This window comes from Plectrocnemia conspersa, unplaced genomic scaffold (genome assembly GCF_051122295.1).
Source record: "Plectrocnemia conspersa isolate PC_06_02 unplaced genomic scaffold, ASM5112229v1 ptg000012l, whole genome shotgun sequence".
NCBI classification, from domain to species: Eukaryota; Metazoa; Arthropoda; class Insecta; order Trichoptera; family Polycentropodidae; genus Plectrocnemia; species Plectrocnemia conspersa.
This window is the reverse complement of record NW_028277176.1, coordinates 6,501,645-6,521,718: the sequence shown is the minus strand read 5'-3', so window position 1 is coordinate 6,521,718 and position 20,074 is coordinate 6,501,645. Positions and strand designations below refer to the sequence as shown.

The 20,074-nt window shown below is 27.4% G+C and overlaps 2 protein-coding genes across 4 annotated transcripts in view; one reads left to right on the top strand and one right to left on the bottom strand.

Moving 5' to 3' along the window:
• Positions 1-20,074, top strand: part of LOC148228059 (uncharacterized) — a 339,858-nt gene that overhangs the window by 72,714 nt on the left and 247,070 nt on the right. The window contains exon 1 of one of the 3 annotated variants that reach the window (XM_088201008.1): positions 14,396-14,751. The exons of the other annotated variants lie outside the window; for them this stretch is intronic. The gene's annotated coding sequence lies outside the window, so the exon portion shown is untranslated. Of the gene's footprint in view, positions 1-14,395; positions 14,752-20,074 lie in introns of those variants that run through there. 3 annotated transcript variants of the gene reach the window in all.
• LOC148228061 (tachykinin-like peptides receptor 99D) overlaps positions 1-20,074 on the bottom strand; it is a 267,821-nt gene that overhangs the window by 129,843 nt on the left and 117,904 nt on the right. Inside the window, exons 3-4 of the mRNA XM_088200999.1 lie at positions 11,662-12,249; positions 1,366-1,540 (exon numbers count right to left, since the gene is read on the bottom strand). Of these exons, the coding sequence (XP_088057125.1) occupies positions 1,366-1,540; positions 11,662-11,953 (467 nt within the window). The 5' untranslated portion in view covers positions 11,954-12,249. The remainder of the gene's footprint in view (positions 1-1,365; positions 1,541-11,661; positions 12,250-20,074) is intronic.

The following is a 20,074-nucleotide window of genomic DNA, read 5'->3' as shown; positions in this document are numbered from 1 at the left end:
ACTTATTATGTCCTCGTGTGTGCTAGTGATCGGCACATTTTGTCTATACGCGCCCGATGAAACAATGATCAACGACTGCCTATGTATGTGTTGGTGATCGCATGCATAGCAACGAAATATTTCATTCACGTATTTTTTTTTTGCGAAAAACCCATAACCCTAGTTTTTGTACGAGCTTCAATACCCCAATAACGCGGTCCCGACTTTCGCGTTATTGTGGTGAGTACTGTAGTTTTCAAATATTTTATTATCAAAAATTTATTAAATGATATTTAATAATTTATATTGTTACGGGCTTCTCCCGCACCTCCAATATACCTTCCCGCACCCCCAGGGGTGCGGGCACCCCCGGTTAAGAACCACTGCCCTAGATGATGACCCTAACATCGGTTGTCGAAAAGTCGGTAAATGCGAGTAAGAAAATTCAATCTTAATACGGAGAATATTTCGAGATTATAAATAAAAAAAAATGTTAAAATTTACTATTTTTAATGCTATTTTTAAGTTCTAATCGCGACGAATTCCGAAATAATAATGTTTATATATAATGTATATATATATTTAAAGAAAATCATTATATAATTATTATAATTAGTCATTCGCATATAAATGCTAATATTCTTTAGATCGAGTACTATCGGAAAATTCAAGGAAGGGTCAAGTTATATATAATATGTATGCTGTGAATTCAATTTTCTGTCCGATTTATTTTGATTTCCCCAAAGGCACCGTTGCGTACAAAAATCCTTGAAAATTTGTGAAATGTCGTAAAAAATCATAGGACGAATTCAACGATGACTCATTATCATATTTTTGAAAGGAAAAAATCGAAATTCAAAGGTTCCGTAATAGCATCTGAAGAGGCATTTATATTATAATATATATAATTTATTATAGATATGCCCTATTAATTCTTAATAACTAATACGTACCGAAGCATTTTCTAGACGTTTAATTAATGTGAGACACTCGATACGGTAGTATTATATACATTTGGTGAGTAATAAAAAAGGGTCTGCAGGTTAAGAGCAACAGTAATTTATCAATCGATTTAAGGGTTCCGGAGAATATTCGCTTGCAGCGATTCGAAGTTAAAGAAAATTCTTTACCTGACTATATTATAATATTTTCGCGTATCAACATATTTCGAGTTTCATATTTACATGGCTAATTTAAGTTTATAACGCAATTTACTATGTAATGAAGCGTATCCCAAATGCTCTATTTTAACCTGAGTATGACAATTACTAAGAGCTGGTTACAATATTCATTGCGGTTGAAATTGAACTAGCATAGTTTCTACAATGGCGGGGATTTTATATTATTATTTAGGTTATTAAGTAATAAAAATAATTTATGACTTACCTATCGATGCTTATAGCCATCAAAGTGAAGACAGATGCGCATATGCTTAATATTGCTACAAATTGACTTATTTTGCAATACAAAATACCGAAAGGCCAGTCTGAATTGAGCATATACGTGTAGTTGAAAGTCACGTTCAATGTTGAAACCATCGCATCCGCGATCGATAGGTTAACTGAAAATAAAAATATTGTATTAAAATATGCGAATACGTTTATAAGTATACATAATAAAACGAAAGCGCGTGTCAGCATTTCGCTCTTCTAAACGAGAAAAGTTATGACTATTATATTTATAGTCTTAAATTATACGAGAAATTCTAGGTGCTTATAACTAATCATGAATAAAGTTTTTAATATACGCATGTGTGGTTAATTACTTAAACGTTTTAATACGTTTTGCACATAAGCTTTTATGAAATTGTTAATCATCTATGTATTTAACGAGTTAATGGATACTTTCTAAATATCAAAGTAAAGTCAATACCTCTGACATTTCACTTTAACAATTCTTGTTTAATAGTATGAAAGTACATCGTCGCATAATTATTTTTGAATATGAGTTTCATCATGGAACCAATGCAACTAAAAAGTTTAGTAAATTGGCCCCATATTATATAAACAAGCGCAAGAAGATAGATCAGCTATAACCCTTTAGTGCGCAAATTAATTATTTTGGAATTAAGGGTTGAAAAATTACTTTTTAAATTTCTTATTATATATAAAAAGTAATTTTGATAAAAAAAAAATGAAAAAAAATTTTTTTTTTTGGAAATTTGGAAATTTTTGCCGGTTGATATATCGACCATTGACCACTTAGGTTCATATTTTCAGAATATATTTATTATATAATAAATGATCAAATAGTGGCACAAAAATATTATTTATTGTTTGAAACATATTACATATAAGCATATAAAGAAATAATAATAAAAAATAATTCTTTGAGATTGTTTTAATGTTTTAATTTGATTTTTGATTTTGTCGTTTTTTGGCCGATAGCGACAACTTCATTTCATATGGTCGATATATCAACCAAAGAGCTTCCTTGATGACATATTTTGATGCTAAGGATGATTTTATTATGGATAGGTATTGAATTATAGACCGTAATGTCGTCGGTCGATATATCGACCGATTTCGGCCTTTGCGCGCTAAAGGGATAAGCTTGGCCTTTTTGTTGTCACTGCTTAAAGGCAAATTAGTTTTACTTCATTGTTATTTGAGAAGTGCTTAAATTAATAGTTCAGCGCTAGTACTATCCACTGCATCTAAGGATCGCAATAATACCAATATAACCGAGAGAAAATACAGTCAATACCGGTATTGATATTTTTTTAATTGGTAATAAAAAAGACCGAAAACAAATTGATCCATTCATTCAAATTCGAACTAAATGATTTGTTGTATTTATTGTAGAATGTTAGTACATGCTTGTAAATTTTGCGAAAAGATCCAATGTTTCAAGAGTCGGAACATTATATTTAAAGATATTATATGAAGATGTTAATGAACTATTATCGTCTTCATATTTTTCTTTGGAAATATTATAAACAAGCAAGTCAAATTTTTAATTAAATTGCCGATATTTATTAGCAATTATTTTTATGGTATTTTTTAAATTATTTTTAATGGTATTCAAACATAAAAGAACATATGTTCTTTAATTTATATTGTGTTTTACATATCAAAATGAATGGTTATAATATAATTTAAATTTTGATTGATCATTACAAATTACATTTTTTTTATATGAGCCGTTGATTTTAAAAGTAGGGCAAGTCCATATTTTGTTATTGTTGAATAATTAATGATTTGCGTTTCAACTGATTTAAAAATATTAGTAAGCTTATTTTATATTGTTAACCACCAAAATTAAAAATAATTAGAATTACAAAAATACTATATCGCTACTAAACAAAAATTTGAGAAATTAGATATAGTGGTGATATTATATTTATTATATGATATTATGAGAGATTTAAAAAAAATACGTCAAGTCTTTTCCAAAAAAAAATTTAAAATAATATAAACAATTTCGCCAAGTGAAAATGAAATACATAAGCAAGTATTTAGGGTTACTATGACATATGCAGTAAAAAACAATGAAATAGAAGTTTTTAATTTAATTTAAAAATATGTCGTTCAAGTTATAAATTAATTAAATTTTTGCTTAGCCGTGCAGCTTAGTTGTAAAGTAGTAAGGTCTCGCAACATTGCTTCGAAGTTAACGTTATTTTTTGCCCTAGCTTAAGTTTGCAAACTTCTTGTCTAAAATAACACCGCCATCCATCTTATGCACACGACACATGGTCGGGTTATAAGTACAAACACTTTATGTTCCATCGTAAATGTTACCTTTACGACTAAACGTGACTGGCGAGTACATAATATTATTGTGGACACATTAAGGACGTTTTGAACAAACAACACAGCTAAATAATTATTATTATTTTAAATTATATTATTTAAAATTTTCGTAATAACTGATAAATAATACTTAAATTAACATATAGCTTGTACATATAGAGAATAACTGACTGCCTAAGAAACTTATAAATTAGAGATGATAATAAGAGTCAGATATATGACATAACAAGGGTGGCAAAGCTTGATTACGTTTCGTTAATAATATGTAATTTTTTAATAATTTTAATTTTCCACCATTTAAAATATTTATTATGGCTTTGAAAATTTATTTTAAAATCCAATAGTTTATGACCGTAGGCACTTGTTAAAATATGTTTGTCATTAGCGTACGCGTATCTTAATCATTTTATGATAGTTTGCATACAAGTTAAAAAGAAACGGCCTGAGTAAACTACCTTGAGGAACTCTAACTAAAAATTCAAGTGATATGAGCATTTATTATTTAAAAAAATAACATAGCTTTAGTTATTATTTAAATAACGCTGATGCTTCTCATGTATCAGCGTATTAAGTATAACATTTAGTGGGGGACTTATATTTGTATAGTTTGGGAATAAAACTGTCAACCATACCGTAAATTTTGACATTAAAATTAGTACATATTTGTTCGTCAAATGCGATACTAAAAGCGACAATTTATGACACTGTTTAACAATGAAGAAATATATATTATGCAAAATAATTAACGCTGTTATGTTTACCTCTAAAGATTATGTACTATTTCAATACGTCTGCAAAATTTTTTTATTCTAAATAAAAGTTTTTAAAACTTCTTAAATTGATGCATGTGAAATCGGACATGTTAAATTAATGTAATAATTCAAAGCACATACTGCAGATGTTATATAGATTAGTACTTAATGTATTTTCTCATCTTAATCCGTTATTTAAAGTTTAGCAAACTCTGAACATTATTGTTTGAAGAGCCATATTATAATTATCATTATATACTTAGGATACACAGATATATCAAGGTATTAAAAATTAAATATTTATTTTTAACATATGTTTACTCGTAGTTAAATTTGTTTTCCTTTTTCGATAAACAATTTCCAAAATTTGAGTGAACCAATTAAAATTTCAATAACGGTTTTGTTAGTTTTTAATATACGTTTTTGTTGATGTAAAAATGATTGCTATTTTCAAATATGATGTTTAAAATAACATTAAGGTGTATTCAAATAACGTTTTGTTGATAATCTATAATGTATTAATCAAAAAATTTAATAGATGTTATCAATAATATATGTATGAATATTTTATTTATTTTGCCAATAAATAACATTGCTAATATTTTAAATGATCACAAAATGTGGTCCAATTTCATAAGAAATAGGTATCTACCAAGGCTAATGAGAAAACATAATTCTATTTTTGTATTATTTTTATTACTTTATATACAATAAAACAAGACTATGCAATAGAAAACATTGACAGCAAAAAAATTTGTTGATTTTGTAGTAAAAATATTAATAAATAAATTACAATTATAAAAAAATACTTTTAATTATCAAAGGAGGTTTTTCGAGACCAAATTGGTACAAAACTGTACGAGTTGTATCAGAAGCTCAACGTCGTAAAGTATATTAAAATATATTTTAGGTGGGCTGGATTTCTGTTACAAATAAACAACGCAATCACCGTTTTATAAATCTTAAGACAAGAGAAGCGTAGACCTTAATTGATTTGGTTTTAATAAATATAAAAATATCTTCTAAAGCTCCGCATTAGAAACTAGTTCTGCGTAGCCAATAAAGTGAATCGAAGAATAATCTTTGACAGAGTCAAGATTACCAATTGTCGATATAAGTCAAGAAATGAAAATCAGTAACATTATTTTACAAGATATATGTTCAGATAACAAATCTAGGTTTAATTTGCAATATATAATATAAAGTAATTATAATGTATTTTTATATAGAGAAGAAACTAAATACTATTACGATTTTAATACATTTATATAACAACGGTGCTTGTGCAAATACTACTTGAAAAAGCTATGAGAGTTTGTGCTAGAGTAAGCATGAATATATTAAACGTTTTTCTATGTAGTTTTTTGCTCTACGTTTGAAAGTTTACGTGCTTGGATTCCACATTTAAAAATTAAAAAATGTGTTACTTCAGCGATTTTTAAAATTATTTTACATTTTATTCATGAAAACATTAGTCATTTATTATTTATTTGTTTAAAGTTATAAATAAAATATATATTTAAAAAAAAAAAGTTTATATTTATAATAAAGTGTGTGCCAACATATGAACATTGGAACACTAAATAACATTGGATCGATAATCCTACATAGGTGAATAGGTTAAGCAATCTATAGTTTTCTTGATATATCTGAATGATTCAGAGTTTTCGAATTTAAGTTATGCTACATATTTTTAAAGATTTCATTATTTATCTTGGAGATAAATGCGAAACTAGTTGAATAAAATAGATAAGCAAGGTTTCAAAAGAATGACTCTCAGCGATATCCACAAACCTATACTATTTTTGTTAGACATACATATGTATGTAAATATCGTAAAGTAAAAGATATAAAAAGGAGAAAGACTTTTCGTAATTATGCATTTAAAATAAATTACATTTTTTATGAGTAATAAAAAATAGGTTTATGAGTAATAAAGATAACTTTCGTTTGATTATGCAATATACGATACTAACTGTCAAATAAATATCTATATATTGTCCAGCTTTATTTTTATTGAGCATTGCATTTTAATATTATATATATGTTTAGAGGTAAAAAGATTATACATTACCATAGTTGGTTTAATAGAAAAAAATCGTAGGAGCTTCTTAAATATCAGTCTCACTGTCGTGAGTAGAGTCTCCAATTCGAGTAATCGAGTACTCGATACTCGAGTATACTTGTCTATTTTTCAAGTACTTGATAATCGAGTATTTTGAAAATTACTCGATTAATACTCGAAATTAAAAAAATTTGAAATATTTCAGAAACAAAATTAACTTTAACTCGGTCCGGTAAAGGTTAACGTCTTGCTTTTATTTGGCGTTTATGCCCGAAGTCCCGAGTTAGAACGGTTACTATCAGGTATAATTTTTTCATAGTTCCATAGTTGCATAGTTCCGGTCGTCGGCTCTGTTAGTGGGTACGACGGAGAAATTTCTTTTGTGTTTTCTGTCTGACAGTCCCGACTTACCTAATTTATGGCAATGAACAATATGAAATATCAAAAAAAAAAAAAATTAGGTTTTATGACTATGCAGTTGTAGCGTAAAGTGTTGTAAATTGTTTATACTGATCCCTCAACTTAAAATATAAATCAAAACAATTGTGTGTTTTAAAGGCATTTAAAGTAAAGTCAGTTCTTTGCGAACCGTTTAGCTCTAGAGTGAAAGGGATTCACCCAAATACATCTTCGAAGGATATAGATTTAAATTTTTCGCATTAATCAGAAGGATTAGAAGATTGTATATTGTTAAGAAAAAAAATCTATTCAAGAAGAATTACAAAATGCTATTTTGTCAATAGTCGAAGGAAATAAGAGAAAAGCAGAGTAGGGAATGAAAGAAGAGAACACAAAAAGAGAGTTCAAAAAATGTTATATCTATAAAAAGCGAACAGATAAATTAGAAGCCTTATCCAACGCGTTAATGACAATAAGACCAACATCAACAGCAACGGAAAGGGTTTTTTCCATAACGGGAATAATAAAACCAAAGGTTCGCAGTAATATTAAATTCGAGACACATTTTTCATTATTGTTTTTAAAAAGTATGTTCTTGAAGTTAAAATAATTGTAAAAATTAACATACCAAGTATTTTATTTATTTATTTATATGTGCACGAATTTGAATAATAGCTATTTTGGTACATTTGGTAAATACTCGAAAGTACTCGAGTACTCGAGTATTTTAAAATTTTAATATTCGATACTCGAGTAGTTGATGGTTCGAGTAATTGGAGACTCTAGTCGTGAGGGACCGATATTTTATCTATTTTTAAAATTGATGGTTAAAACTATTGTGTTGCTGTGTGTTATACAAAATAAATAGGGTGAAATCACACTGCGCGTTCAATCCTAGTGCATTTTTGACTGTTACCGCGTTACTGCGTGAATTTGCGCATTACATGAACTATTATTTAGATTTTGTAACTATTGGTCAAAATGGTTCCATCTATATAAAACTACTTAACATTTTCAACTCATTTGAAGATAGGTTACCAACATTCTATAAAATTCAACATTAGGTTTGAAACTTAAGTATTTATTAATTATACTAAATATTGTTCGAAAGCTAGATGATGATAAAATTAAATACTATATTACGTTTTAAAATAGTTTTAAAACTTCACTGAATAATAATATAACAAAAATACCAAAAGGTTGCAACATAAAAAATAATATTCTGTTACACTTCTGCTCAAAAATATGACTGGTAATAACAAATATTTTGATGTATCTTACTAATACTACAACACAATCGTTGTAATTAAGCCGGTGCTTAATTACATCTACCAATTTGAAAAAAAATAATAAACAGAAAATATTGCCCACCTAATTTTTGGCTTAAGACCAAAAGTAGACAGTAAGCACAAAAATATAATTAATTTTGAGAGCTTTATCTATTTTTATGAAAAAATATTTTGATTTTTTTTAATGTAAATGTATTTTCTGTGTAGCCTTGTATATATTTTTTATAAAATAAACTAAGTTCCTTAAAATTTCACTATATTTGTGATTTATACTATTAAAAATATTTAAAATCTATAATTAACTAAAAACATTTGAAATCTTTATTATAATAAAAAACATTTTTTTAGATGAAAAATATTTTGAATATTACTTGAAAATTTATTCTGTTAGTAAATGGGATTCTCGCAACACTATAAGTTTCTTATATTAGTAGTTTTTATTGATAGCGCTTCGCACGTTGTAATTGTGATAGTGCGAATAATACTTATTTTTACATGTGTTTTTAAGAAAATTTTTAAAAATTCCCTAAAATTGCTATAAATTGACAACGTTTGCTAAAATTAAATTACAAATTTTTTCTGTAATAAAAAGTTAGTAAAAATCTACATTATTAATATAATATTTTTTTTAAATAAAAAATATTTTTATTTAATCTGAATATTTTTTTTAAAACTTGCTGATTTTTCTACATATTTCGATAAGTGTTTTACATTTTGAATCGGTAAAGACAAATGCGAAGTTTTTTTATCAAACGCGTCAAACCCAGGATTTTCCTAACTGTCAAATTTGCTTTCATATGACAACTTTTCTATCTGTCAAAAGCACGCTGTGCACATCTCAAGTTGTGAGTGACTTCAATTTTAGATTTTTCACTCTCAAGTCAACTTGAGAGTCACTGTCAGCAAGTTTTATCTTTTTATAAAGAACATACTACATAAGTTTGATGGAACTGAATATCCTAAATGTGGCTGTTCAGAAAGAGAAATGCTTGCACAGAACAAAAATTGATAAAAAACCGTAATGTAGATACATATTTTGCCACATCGAAACTAAAAATAACCCACTCTTATATATTTTGACTATCGATTATTTCAGGTATAGAATCACACATTTATAATCATTGTAAAATGTCGTCTATTCGATGACATCCAAAAAATTACTCATTTGTAGGCTGACCATTGGCAGATATATTTCGAGTCGTCACACGGAACGGAATCATCAAAATGAATTTTTTTTTTAAATTATAATGGTCTTAATTTTTTTTATATATGATATATTGGTGTATACAACAACTCACTTATTACTCCAAATATTAATATTAGATGACACAAAAATGTAAAAATTAAAAAGTCAAGCTTTCATGACTGACATTTTAGGACAATTATAAAATAATTGAAAAATTAAAATGTTTGTATCATCACCAAATTATTATATTATATCATTGTTAGTTCTCTTTGGGAATATTGTGTTTAGATTAAATTTACAGTACATTATTTTTATTGTTTATAATTATTTTTTAGAAGTCATGAGCGAGCAATAAGATGACTACGCAAAAATGGAACCAAATTTCTTCAGCTTAATAACCGACTGCATCATATTCATTGTCGTGAAAGACAGTACCCCCAAATATCAATAAATAAAATATTATATGGATTGATAGACATTAACCTCAATCTTGAAATGTTCACGTTTAAAACGTAACTGTTTTTTTTGGAATTCTAATAATTATATTCAGTCAAATCTAACGAATATGTGCGTTAAATAAAAAGCAATATTGATTTTTTTGTATTGAAAATGAAAAAACTTACTTTTTGGTCTCGGTGCCCGTTGACGATATTCAAAATTTGAAGGTTCCATTACGAAGGTTTTTTTTTATATTTATTAATGTAGTTTAATCCGTGTATATTTGTAATCCTTACACGTATTATGTATATATTTAATTTTCATAGTTAAAACGTACCGAATTAATTTGCAACACTCTAAATATTTATATTCAGTTAAATCGAACAACACACACGAAAATTTAATGAAAACTATTGTCACGATGCTGTCAGCCATCTTGTTTGATATGTAGCTGTTTATGTTTCATAGGTCGACTGTTAAAAACAAAAGAATTTAATACCGAAATCAATTAAACAAACTCAAATTTTTATTTTTATTAATTATAACTAAATATCTTTCCTTTGTTTACGTTCACACATAGAAGCGGAAGTGGTTTAAAACAAATACATATATATGTATATACAAGATTATTATAATAATCCTCTTAATTAAAAATATAATGTGTAGTTTTGAATACAAAATTAATTTAACTAAAGTTTGAAATTAATAAATAAATATTTATATTTTTATTAAGAAGGAAATAAAAAAAATTAGCAGTATAAGTATAACGAATAAGGGTTGAATTGCAAATTTTTTATCGGAACGTGGCTGTTTTTTATACTGATGTTAACGACTACTTATCGCAAGTTTATGCTCTATTGGTACAAAAGCTACCTTTTTTATGAATTAGGTAGATAGGAGAATAATTGCGGTTTTTATTTTATTTTTTTAAACGATGTGTCCAATCGAAATGTTATTTCATCGTATTTATGTTACAATTTTTTAAAACATCATTTGCTAATAAAAAAATACTTGACATCAATATATGCTTTAGTGTTTATTTTGCTTCAAATTAAGCGATTGAATTAAAGATAAGAAATAAATAAGCTATTAACACTATTTTTTATGAGTTTAAAACAGGTGTTAAAGCAGGAGAAACGATTAGAAAGCTAAAACATGTCATCTAAGCATGTTTGAAACGGCCGTTAAATATTGTAAACAAATATGAAATATGGCACCTTTGCGATCCATTTTTTGTATTACAAAGTGTGTTATTTATTTTATGACAATAGCACTCGGAGAAAGTCTTAAATAAATTATGTAATATTTTTAGTCAATTCCGTTTATTGTCACGTACGGTCCGGTCCGCATTGTCTGGCATGGATTTTTGGAACCATAACACAAAAACACTTAGATAAAAGTCTATTACAATTTGTATCACGTTAAATAAATAATATTGATTTATAGAATAAAATAATACAATATATAAACATGTATTATCTTGTTAGTTAAAGGCGTTTTATAAATCACGAGTATTTATCGGATTACAATAAATAAACCATGTAAGGAAAATAGGAGAATAATATTTTATTTGTACCAAACATTATTTGTGTTTCAATTGTCATTGCCGTGAGCTATTTAGTTTTTTTTTCTAAATTTTATTTCTATTTACTGTTGGTATCCGTCGAAGTCTTTATTTGACAAGGCCTATTAGAATTATATGTAAAATATAAATTATTATTGGGTATATTATTTTTTTTAAATAGTGAGTCCTCCTAACCTAGTTCCTGTTTGCTTACCAAAAAAAATATGTACTCACCCAAAAAATAATTAGTAACCGTCCTCATCCTCTTATGGGCCAGCACTATCCAGACCACAATCAGATTTCCTCCTGTGGCCACAGCCACCATCCCCGCAAAGAGGACACTCCAGATGAGCTGCCTCCACCATGGCAAGATGAAGCTGGGCGCATTAGCAGTAGAATTCGTAGACGTCGAATTGAAACCGACGCCATAGTAGACGCCAGATTGGTTGAACAAAGATGCGAAGTCGTACAACAAAGTAGCGTTTCCGCTACCGAACTTTTGCTCCTCGTACCATTTCGACTCCATTTTAAATTGAGATTTTATCTACGTTACACTCACACAGGTATTATATAATTTAATTTAATAACTTTCACTAGTATTTACATTTGAAAGATATTTTTTATGGTATATGCATTTTATTATATAAGTTTATAAAAATGTATTGTATTTGAAGCGATTTCTTTCCCCATTAAAATATAAAATTTATATTCGATAACGAAGAAAAATGTATTATTAATTAGGTTCAAATAATACTTTAATCTTTTGTAAAGAAATATTTAAATTAACATAAATGGATTTTTATTTAAACGTCATGTTGATTTCTGAAACAATAAAAATACATAATATTAATTAATGTACAATGAAAATTAAGTTTAATATTATACGAATCAGCTATTACATTTATGTATATATGTGCAAATAAATCACATATGTTGCTTAAATACATATACAGTTACACATTATTGTTCATCAATAATTTTTTTTATATATTAAGAAGCATTTAATTTATATTTATTTTATTAAAACATTTTAAAACTATTGATTTAATTCAAATATTAGTTTTAAACATTATTTATTTTGATATTCTGCAATATTATTGTAGATCTTTTGCAACATGACATGAAAGCGTTACAGAGGGTTAAATACAATAAGAAACTACTAAAGAAGTAGCTAAATACCATACTAAAATCAGTATGTTGTTTAGTTAATTCTTATTTAAAAATAAACGTATGTTTTTAGCGTTTAACTGTGCAAGATGCAGTAATTAATATGTCAATAATAAACCTTAAACTTTTGCTCCAAAAATATTATACTTTGAATGTATTTAAAAAAATCCCTATTTATTATATGTTCATTTACTTGTTACTTAAAATTGAAGATGTAAAAATGCGAAAAAATATGTTATTTTTTGCAAAATACAAATAAGGTTTATAGGGAACGACTTAAGCGCTTCAAAATCCTGCGTTAACTCACAAACTGTTAAGTATATATAATTTTAGACCTACGACTGGTCATCGAGTGAGTGGGTATTCTCCTTGTTGACCGACTTAAAAAGTCAGCTGATGTGTTACCGCAACCTGCGACAGTAACCTGTTAATTATTATTTTTCATATTATACATATATGATTTTCTCTACGAATTGAATAAATAGTAGATTCTTTTTTATATATCCAATAAAGCCTAGCTCAATTTAAATTAATCAACATGATAAAAAATCTAAAGAAACTTAATCTGTAATGATTGATCATAATTTTATTTGTTTCAATTTTTTAGAAACGATATTAAAAATAAAAAAAAACAAAGGTGCATATAGGATTTAAATTCGGCAACGTCACAAATGAGCGCGGACAAATCAGCGTGCGTCAAAATAGCGCTGCATTATAAGCGCTGCGTCATAAGAGCGTTTACCAAAATAGCGCTGTAACAAAATAGCGTGCGTCAAATGCGCAGACAGCCATATGAGCGTTTGACAAAAGAGAGCACGTCATAAGAGCGCAAAAATACTTTGAGAAAATCAAGTAATGAATATTTTAGGAATTAGGTATACAAAATATATGTAAATTGTGAGAAATTTCAAAAAATAAAAATTCACGAGATATAGGCGGTAAAATTAGTATTTTATGTGCCAGAGCGTAATGACTATTAAAATGATTAGTCAATAAAAACATTATTATTTATTAATTATTACGTACATACTCAAGTATGGCTCCCCATCCCCATACGTACGATATACATATATTTTTATTAAAATGAAACGCTGGTTTTGAATTTATCATTAGATTTGTTCTGTAATGTTTCACTAAATTAACAAATAATTGTCTACTCGACTAGCAATAAATGCGTACAGTTATAGGGCAGGTATATTAATTATATGCGATAAATTAAATATAATATTCAATTTTCACAGCATCGCGGTTGGATCTTGGGGTCCTTCGGCTTAAGAATCTGATGGAAGGAACACGAAATTCACAAAAAATAGTTTAATCGTAATCGTGAAAAATTCAGGTCTCTAGTAATAATATCAGACTAATAAAAGAATCATAAAGATTTACCAATTACTACTTTAGGTCTTATTATCGTAAACATAATTTTAATTTAAGTATTTAAAAAATCGTAAGTAGCTTCCTTTTTGATAATTATACAATCTTATATATAATTGTTCTAAGTATGATTAAATTGAATTCAGCAAAATGAATGTTTTAACTATAATTAGATTTTAATAATATTGTTCATATAAATAAACTTGAAATCTTCGACATTATACTGTAAATAGGTCAACAACAACAGCAAGGTGACCTTCGCATCACTCTCGCATTAAAAAAACAAACAACTTGCATTAAAATAATTCGAATTAGAGATAAATATTTTAAAAATAGACAAAGAGGTGAATGACATTTGTTATTTTTAATGAAGCATAACCTTGAATTGTCTGGATGCATCTAGAAATATTTAAAAAAACACTAGTAGGTATGCGACTGCGGTCTTAAACGGTCGAATAAATTGTTTTGTTACATTTTTCTCGAATAAGTGTTCTCGTTCATATTTTTTTATAATAATATCCGTTTCGATGTTTTTAATTAAAAAGTGATAGTGTGATTCAGTGTATGTGTTAGAATTAAGCAGTGTATAATTCAAATTAGTGTTTTAATATTGTTGCTATGCAAGGCACCGTTGCACCAGTATTTTTCCACTGCGTGCAACAGACGCGACGTGCAACCGTCCCCTTCCCCCGCGGGCCTCGCGGGAGAAGGGACGCCTATTGACGCCGAAAGCGCGAAGCCCGCGAGGATATTTACAATTCTAGGAATCATGCAGTTGAGAAGGTAATGTCTTTATAATTTTCTGTGTCATATAGTTAACCCTTTGTGCTAGTAACTCGACAATTGGTCGACATCGTATTCCAAGCGCGTTGCACTCAAAACTTTCAATGCATTTATTGGCTTTGCTTTCGAGCTAATTTTGCCAATTTCAATTTACAAATGGTAAAAAAACTTTCCGTAAACACATTTTAGTAATATTGAATTTTCAACTTATGCAAATAACTCAATAATCTTCAATTTACGAGTGTAAGTTTATTGTAAAAATTTTCATCGGAACATGGCCGGACGGTTGCGGTATTAAGGCCGGACGGTTGCGACGCGATACTTTACAATTATTGCTCCTTAATGATTTTTTCCTTCAAAGGGTATCTATATTTTTATGATATGGGATAAAACGGGATTATATGCTCTAATTGTGCATAATTCTCACTTAATATTGTGTGTCTGTTATGAAATAAAAACGATTTTGGTATGACGGAAAAAAAGAGCGAGATGCAAGCAAAGCTCGCTATCTCGCTCGCATTATAAAAATCAGCGATTGACAACTATCGACAACTCAAATAATAATATTATTCTCTATTTATTTATTTATAAATACATATATTGATTTATTTTTACAAATTATTCATATAATTAAGAATGACGATATAATAATGTTATTACTGTGACAGTAATAGTAGTAGGAACGATATCTAACCACTTAAAACAAGATGGATTATGCTTATTTTAATCTTAAATATTATGACAATTAATTATTAGTTTATTATTATTATTTGTAAGCTAATAAAAATATTGTTTTTAAAACAAGTTTATATATGGTCCCCTTTTAAAATTGTAAATTCTACAATTTTTTTTTTAATTTTCATTTTAATTTTTAATTTCATTTATTTTCTACACTTTCTGGATTGATAGTGCAGCAAGAGCATTTAGTATGATTAGACTATTTCTACCAATATTAAATCTTGTACAAGTTTCAAGTTTTAGAATTTTCTTTTAATGTAATCATTTTTTATGACAAATTTAATTCTTTTTTTAAAAACTGTTTTAATAAATTCCTAAATATTTTGGTATGTCCAAATATGGTTTTAATTTTAAATATCATTAGGAAATAACAGTATTTTCATATTTCCAAGGTATCGGGTTTTCTAATAAGAAATTACAATTTTGTAGTGCAAAATGTTGTAGTGGTGTTTTGCAAAAAAATTAATTATTCGATTTTAGTGATTATTTTTAATATTTTTCTTTAAAACCACAAGATTTTATGTCTATCTTTATCTTCTAAATTATAATATCTAAAAATATTGGGGCGATATTCAAAGCTAGTTATAGATATAAAGGGTATTTTGTCAAATATTGTAAATCTTACAGTATTATTTATAGTATTCTTAATCTCACTGATGTATATCGTATGAATGGAAATGGGGAGCCATACTTTCGTATGTACGTAATGATTAATAAATAAAAATATTTTCATTTACTAATCATTTTAATCGTCATTATGCTCTGGCACATAAAATACTAATTTTACCGCATATATCTCGTGAATTTTTATTTTTTGAAATTTCTCACAATTTACATATATTTTATATTCCTAATTCCTGAAATATTCATTACTTGATATTCTCCAAGTATTTTTGCGCTCTAATGACGCGCTCTCTTTTTTAAAGCGCTCATATGTCTCTCTGCGCATTTGTCGTACGCTATTTTGTTACAGCGCTACTTTGGTAAACGCTCTTATGACGCAGCGCTTATAATGCAGCGCTTATATGACCGCGCTCATTTGACGCACGCTCTTTTGACCGGCTGCCTTTAAATTCAAACATTCGTTACCAACTATAGCATTGCTTAATCGCATTGATCAAAAATATTTGTCATTCACTGAATATAGAGTGAGACATAAAGAGCGTATTGATACGCCGACGCCAACTGGCGCGTCCTGACACAACGTCGATGCAACTTTCAATCCAGAAAGGATAACGCCTCTCCCTGATGTCGACGGCTTGGTATCGACACAAAAGAGAATCTGTCGACCTATTTCTACAATTTTCACGAACTATATTATTTTAATATAATTGAAACAAACTAAAAATATTGTTGAAAAAGAAATATTAATTCAAGTTAATATTTACATTTTACCATTTACATATAATATAAAATTTCAAGTCTATTAAAAAATCTTTCTAATAAAATTCTTGTTATAAATTAAAATAAACGCATTTGATACTGATTTTTTTAAATAAAATTTTTGAGAAACATTTTTTAACCAGCTGACTTTCGTAAAGCAAAAATTATGATTTTAAATTACTTTTCCCTAAATTTTTTCCCGATACGCTAATATATGTATGTGTGAATTATTTTAGACTAGATAAACATAGTATATATCTTTGGATCGTCTTCGTAGCGTGGATTTTGTAAATGTAGCTAATCCTAATGCTTGGTTGACTGGTTATTTCAAATAGTCGAAATGAACTTGGGTTAAACTCCGAGCTGATATTTCCTGCTACTAAATATTGACTCTAAGTAATTATTATATAATATATATATATATCATATATGTATTATACATACATGTTTATTGATAGCGATGTTTATTCATAAAACAGTTTTTTTAACAACAAATTAGTATTAACAATAGTTTAAATATTTTTGATTTACTTAAGAATCTAAAGTAATGAATATAAATCTGAAATAATTATACCACTGTTATTACTAATTTATTTAAAAAAAAATGTACTTAAATTTTGGAGTAAGCAAATATAATCTAGCTTTGATTATTACAATACGAATATATATTTAATTTATAACCGTGTATAATCAATCACTCGTTCTCTGACAAGCGATATTTTTTTTACTAAGCCGTTCGCTAAGCCTACATTCCACAAGATCAGTACTTGATCAAAAAATATTTATTAGCCTTGTAACGTTATTTGCCTTAGTATAATTTAGTACGAAACTATTTGGAAAATATTCAGCTCTAAAAATAAATCGTAAAAGGATTCGATTCACCCGGCAGCTATAATAATTTAATAAAGAAAGTTTTTCCTTTTGCGTACTAACGTTGTAAGATTTGAATGGCACTTTGCCGGTATTGAACGCTTTTTTCCATTGCAAGAATCCCATGCGGCTCTTGTGTATAAATGTCTCAAAATACACTTTTTGGCCTACGAAGCGCCAAATAAATAGACATTAACAATAAAGACGCCTTCTGAGACTCATGTTTCAGATTCCGGGTCTTAAACAAACACATTAGTGGTGCAGGAGGGCAAAGCTCCCCAGGGACCTCTTTCTCCGCACGTATCCTGCAGCCGATAATAAAAAATCCAAAGTCCTTATTTTTACCTCTTGTTTTTGGTTCTGAGCGGAAAATAATTGGACCTTATAAGAGTATTTTTTATGACAGATTTCGAAAACGAACACCATTACTTTTATTATTTTATCCAAGGGTTCATATCTGATTGACAGTAAACGGACTATGTATTGTCAGATTTGTTTGCTCTCGGAATTCGTGAAAAATTTTATGTTTGGAGCTACGTGTGGCGTATCACGAGTCGTATGCAAAATATTTAACCACGTTTTCCCAGATAAAGTGCCTCTGTTAGATTAAATTGAAATATTTGGGAATTAATTATTAAAAATAAACCATAGGAAATATAAATTTATTTAAGTCCAAATATATATTTTTGACTAACATAAGGGCCTATTTATTGTGGCTATCGTCAAATCAGAACTATGGTATATTATAGAGTAAGTAAGTTATACATATAATATGTATATTTTTAATGCCTAAGCACAAACGTCGTCAGGGTTAATCGGTTTTATAATATAAACGTCGACTTAGATTTAAATTGTTCGCTACAAAAGAGCTTTTAATCATAATATATGTATGATTTTTGGTTAAATCATTTATAACGCTCTGACAGAAACTTTCAATTTTAAACCTATTAATAAATCACACGTCAGCACTGTCATCACGTTAAAGGTATTTTATTAAAAATTAAAGTATGTGAGAAAGGAAAAGACCTATGTAATAACATATTACGTTGACTTTTATGCATGCATTAAAAAATGGATTCTTGAATCAAAAATATCGTATTTTTATTTATATATAATGATAACTCAAATAGTTTTTCTGTTATAAGAAAACAATATCATCGATTGTGATTAATTTGGTATTAATTGAAAATACAAATTTATTATTTTAATAATTTAATTAACGCTAGATCTTTTCCAAGCTTTGTTTTACAATGAAAAATTTAATTGGGATTTAACACATAAAGGTCGTGAAAAATAAATTACATTGTAGGAATTTTGGGATAAATTGTTCGACTAATAAGTACACAGAATGTGTGATTGGATCTTTGGTTGTCGTTGATAAATCGCATTCTATTTTAATATAATTCAAAATATATTCACCTCAAGCTACTCAATAGGGTTCATAAATAAATATTATGAAAGTAGCTTCAGAAATTAAATTTAAAACAAATATATAATATTTTAATACTTTTAAGTGCAAAAAAAAATTGTTTATTTTTATAAATCACAATATGTGTATTAAAAACCAGTTAATTTATTATAAATTGCATATTTATTGATTAAAAAAATAGTAACATAGAAAACGTTTAGAGTTTTAAATTGGTTCTTAACTTTGTTTTGATTGTTCCTGATGGTAATCGAACCCGCTCAATATGCTTTTCATTTCAAGTTACAATTGGAAAGGTAATGAACCACTTTATCAGAATAGAATTCATGAGTATTTCAAATTCTACCCATAGGTGAATTTTTTGTATTTTGTATATCAAAAATGTATATCAAACTATCTATATAAAAATATATTACTTTTATAAATAAATTAACAATGTGATTAACTTATCGTTGTATCATTCGTTTTATTAAATTGATAATCATCTTCTAAATGAAACATAAAATACTTACATATAAATATATATAAAATATATACTATTATTTATACAAAAGAAAAAGGCATAATATATTAAAATATTAAATATATCATTGAAATATTTAATCCAAAATCAACATAAAATAATATGTTGGATGACAGCTGTTACCATGCTTGCGACTTTTATATCGCAGAAAATGTTTTAAATTTGCTTTTTAACCCTTTGAATAATGAGTTAATTTACACACATTTGTTAATTTGTTAGACAGTTAATTATTACGTATTTTTCCATAACTATTTGTTGTTTTTTATTTATTATTATTTCTTATATTTCATTTATGTTATTTATTTATTTTTTTGAAAAAGAAAAAACACTTTTCTAGTATTCAATTTATTTTACATATTTTTATATATTATTTGCCTTTGAGT